This window comes from Gadus chalcogrammus, chromosome 3 (assembly GCF_026213295.1).
Source record: "Gadus chalcogrammus isolate NIFS_2021 chromosome 3, NIFS_Gcha_1.0, whole genome shotgun sequence".
Taxonomy (NCBI): Eukaryota; Metazoa; Chordata; class Actinopteri; order Gadiformes; family Gadidae; genus Gadus; species Gadus chalcogrammus.
This window is the reverse complement of record NC_079414.1, coordinates 8,259,895-8,264,894: the sequence shown is the minus strand read 5'-3', so window position 1 is coordinate 8,264,894 and position 5,000 is coordinate 8,259,895. Positions and strand designations below refer to the sequence as shown.

The 5,000-nt window shown below is 43.1% G+C and overlaps 1 protein-coding gene across 2 annotated transcripts in view; it reads right to left on the bottom strand.

Moving 5' to 3' along the window:
• The window catches only part of LOC130379126 (nuclear factor 1 X-type), a 36,061-nt gene that overhangs the window by 19,930 nt on the left and 11,131 nt on the right, over positions 1-5,000 (bottom strand). The window contains exon 1 of one of the 2 annotated variants that reach the window (XM_056585764.1): positions 4,435-4,639. The exons of the other annotated variant lie outside the window; for it this stretch is intronic. Within the exon in view, the coding sequence (XP_056441739.1) occupies positions 4,435-4,461 (27 nt within the window). The 5' untranslated portion in view covers positions 4,462-4,639. Of the gene's footprint in view, positions 1-4,434; positions 4,640-5,000 lie in introns of those variants that run through there. 2 annotated transcript variants of the gene reach the window in all.

Sequence of the window (5,000 nt, the reverse complement as noted above, 5' to 3'; positions counted from 1 at the left end):
CCACCCCGGCCCTCCAACACGCCGACCACCCCCAGGCCAGTCGCCAGCCCGGCCCTCCACCACGCCCACCACCCCCAGGCCAGTCGCCACGCCAGCCCTCCACCAAAACTCCAGCAGTGGCTCTTAGGCCACTTTGTATGTGTTGTGTGTGTGTTTTGTGTGTATTTTGTTTGTGTTTGAGCAAGTTTGCGTGTGTCTGCTTGAGCAAGTGTGTTTGAGTGTGTGTTTTGATGTGTGTGTTTGTGTGTAGGTGTACGTGATGTAAAGTGATGCTGGTACTGGTATGTTACCAGATCAGGCCCACCTCAGCTTACAGAAGCACCTCCGCCATCACTGTGTCCTATTGAAACCAGAACCTACAGCTGACGCAGGGCCCAGCATCAACAGAACAGGAATAACACACACACGCACGCACACACACACACACACACACACACACACACACACACACACACACACACACACACACACACACACACACACACACACACACACACACACACACACACACACACACACACACACACACACACACACACACACTGTGTACCAAGGCGTATAGTAAAAAACAGACATTGGTCTTGGATTCCCAAAGTCATTGCTGCTGTTGAGTACAAATAAAAACAACTCTAGAATGAATTGTCTTAATGTACAGCAAAAACTGTACAGCCAGCAAGAAAACATGAATGTGGTGTGGACACTATGAGGGGACACATGATGGAACATAGGATCTCGTTTTTGCGCGAATGACACACGCAAAAGGCATAATGAACTGTTCGGTTTATCTTGCGCAGCGGCACATCAATTACGCACTCGCACTAGAATAGCAACTACAAGCACCGTTTTATTCTAGCAGCATTTGTATTCTTTTTCTATAGAGGCAATTACTATAGGCCTGTTTGCTGTGTTTGCTTTCAAGCATTTCGCCAAATTACGTGACAGAAAGAATTTCAAGTTTTCATTTGTTCTCCAAATCTTAAATACTTTAACTGTAAATAATTGGACATAAGCTCTCGTACAAAAAAAAGAGCGGAGCGTTGCAGCGAGTTGCAGTAAGCTTCTAGTGTTGGCACTGTGTGAAGGCAAACACAGCTCTGCTGCCCAGTTAGGAGCTGAACTGAAGTCGCACTCCACGTTTATTACAGCCTACATCACATTTGGAGGGGTCTTGCTGGAGTCTGAAATAATTGATATCGGAACACATCGCATAAAGTTTTTAATTAACGACGGCTCGGTGAACTTCAAACCACATTAAAACTTTATGCTAATCATTTTTGTCCTACAAGGTTGTGAAACGCTGCCATGTTCCCCTGTAATAACCTCCCAGTGCAGTTTTGCAAATGTAATAATTTGGCTGATTGTACCTTGCGTCCAGCATGCCCGGTGTCCGGCATTAAGCCTACTTTCTGACCTTTAAACATTAATTACAAGGCACATTGTTTGTTGTTGGTTTCAGTCGTAGTTTGATAATTGTTAATTAGATATAGGCCTAAGGTATGAATTGAAGAACATCGAAGAAAATGACCTGGAATATTCCCATTTACTGATGACACGCGTAGGCCTACACAGTTGCCCATGCACAAACACTCTGCAGCGTCACAAGGAAAAGCAGAGAACCGAATATAACGTGTTTAAAATACAGCCGTACGGTGGGGTGCGAGTGTTGTCACGTTCCATTACGGTCCGGGAAAAATATGACTCATCTTTCATTGGCGTGGCGATCATTTGAAACATTGCTTATATTCCCATAGCGATGGGGTCCAAAAAAAATCACTTCTGTTTAACAAATATCAGTCGGACCGTACGCCCAACTGTAGTCTAACAAAATCAATATGTATTTCGCATATGGACAGCATGCAGGCGGACATCGAGAGGATCTGTTGCCAATACATTTTAATTAATGGAAAGAAGAGACGCTCAATGCGGTCCCGCGTCTACCACTCTCTGGAATCTATACTAAACATGCCGGACCTAATTACACAATCAGATAGGTCTATCGATTCTGACACCTCCAGGTCACTATTAAAGTTTGTTTTGTTCAAAAACCACACAATTAAACCACCAACCTATGGCTCTAAGCAGCAAGCCTCATATTTGAAGGGTGACTTGCAGGGCCGTTTTCAATTCCATCCCTGGGTTTTTATGCATTTTTATTTCGAAATTATTTGCATTAATCGATGATTTTGAAGTTAGAAGAATTTGCAATGCAATGAGTCTTTAAATTGTTAGCCTACCGGTGTAATAATATAGTGGGGAATTTTTCCGCATAGTCAAACAGCTTTATCATTTGGCCACAACTGTTGGCTTTTCTGTTGACTCTCATAAACCATTTTTATTTTAAATGGACCACTGCGGTAGGTCTGCGTCTGAACCTAACATTCAATCTTTCTCTTTAAAGTCTTAGCAGGTTTTGGAAATGAAATATACATTTCAAGATGAAACCCTGTAATGTATTACATCAATAATGAATCAAATGATTAGAAAATTCGTTATAATTTGGTCCTTAAGACTATAGGTCCCAGAAGCTTATTTAAACCCATTCTGTGTAAAATAACCATACAATGTCGTTCAGAAAAAAGGATATAAAGTCTTTAACTTAGGAAAGGGACTGAGAGCGGCTGGCTCCTGCAAGGACACACGGCACTCGCTGCGGCCTTGGAACGAAGCCCCGTGCTGGCTTCGTTCTGCCTTCCAACTATCTGATCAATTCACAACTCATTTATGTAAAGTTATCATAAAATGTTAGGCTGTATTTTTCTTAATAAGCTAAATTCTGGAAAAAGGGGTAACAAATAAATAGCTGCTGCTATTTATGCAGCAGCAGCAGCAGCAGCTGAAAAAGGTCAGTTGAAGAAAACAAACTACAAACTTGAGAGAATTGTTAGCTTCATGCAAAACAACAGATACAACAGAGCCTCGAGAGGATAAGCACAAGTTATTTTAATGGAATTGTATTCGCATGGTTACATTTAACATTGATTGAAAAGCTTCATGGGATGTTGAAAAATGTATAGGCCCCTCTGAGTTGTTCTCTGTATTATAGTAGGCCTACTGTTTAACAAGATATATCTACCGTATAGCGTGTTATGGAGTGAAGCCAAGGTATTTCTCATTGAAAAAACTAATATTCCCAAACTGGTGAGGTCATTCTGATAATATTTTCGTTCTTTTTTTTCCTCCTTTGAGCATGATTGCCCTGTGGAAATTGTAGCCCATATACGAGCTCAGCAAATGTCTCACACGTTCCTTGTGATTATATATAGGGCTATAAGTTACTAAAACGTACCTTTATATTTAACCTTGCGTTCATTTTGGACACAGGCCAAGTCTCATTGATAGAAAGAGGCGTTCAACACACCAACAAGTAGGTACGCCTATTCTAAAGAACAAAAGAAAAATCCTTTTAGGATTTTTCATTTTTCAGGCGAATTCCACTGTTACATATTAAATCGCATTACTAGTCATAACTCCTCTACTGTACTGTTTCCCCCACACTAATATTAATCAGAACGCTTCCGCACGCCGGGAACACCCGCCCTCGTGTCCTCGCTCGCGGTTCAAACTGCGTGTTGGAACGGATTCCTTCTACACGAACCTGCACTCCAATAGTATAAACTTTTCTCCAGTCGTATTAAATGTGTCCACCGACTGTAGCTCTCAAACACACACACACACACACACACACACACACACACACAAACACACACACACACACACACACACACACACACACACACACACACACACGCACACACACAATACACGCACACACACAAGCGCGCGCGCACGCACGTACGCAAGCGCGCAAACACACACACACACACACACACACACGCACACACACACACGCACACACGCACACGCACACACGCTCGTAGCTAACCGCAGCTGTGGTGTGAGCTGAATGACTGCCACTATGACAGCGCAGACCTCGATGTCAGCCACCACGGTTCCAAGTTTAAAGCGTCCCGTATTTCCTTCTAACCCTATGCTCAGCTCACCATATCACCTCCCGAGTTGTATTGTTACTGTTGTTATAGTTTAACATGAGGTCGTAGAAGTATGGATACGTAAAGGCTGTCGAATATCAAACCAAGATTGTCCGTACATTCTCCCGAGCTCATCTTCCCTCCGTTTTATATCAAATAGATTTGGGAGAAGCGCCATTTTATCTACAACCCATGAGCAACGAAACGCAAAAGGAAGCTACCTGGAAAACTGCCACGAAAGAAAGAGGAGTCGACGAGGGAGCAGGGGAGAGATCGGTGGACACTAAACACTGTCTAAAAGTGCGGAAAGCTAAAAAGCTCCTTAAACGCAACAAATGACAGCCACGGCACGGAACGACGACAACATTGTGGCCACATAACGACCGATGGGCATACAGGGAATGCGCGAAAATGTAAAATTCAAATATAATGAAAATATTTTTACCTGTGTCAAGCAGTAAGGGGAGTACATGGTAATTTTAGAGATGAAAATTTGAATTCGTAACAAAGTTGGATGAAAGTTCGCTGTGGTGCTGCATTGCAAATCGCTCTCGCCGTCCCCTCGCGCTCACTCCATGCTGCACAGCCAGTAACCCCGCCTCGCGGAAAGTGAAAGCCTAGATAACTTTGAGGAAAGTTTGCAGTTCTCCCTCCCTCTCTCCCTCTGTCTCTCTCACTCTCTCTGTCGCTCCCTCTCTACCTCACTTTTTATCTCACTCCCTCGGCCCCTTTTCAAATAATCATTGCCCATAGCAAATGCGCGCGTGAGCATATATCGCCGTTATTGCTCCATCAATTTTGATAATTTCCAATTATATTTTTGGTGCAAACTTGTCGGACAGGCTTCTCTCCTGAGGCAGTTATTATTGCCGATATGCATTTTTTATGATTTGGGCGCCAAATATACAATGTAGACTTTGGCTACGTGTCTTGGACGAGTAGCCTACGCCTATGGGCACGGATGATGTATCCTTACTAATAAGGTACTTAAAACATAAGAGAATAATATTC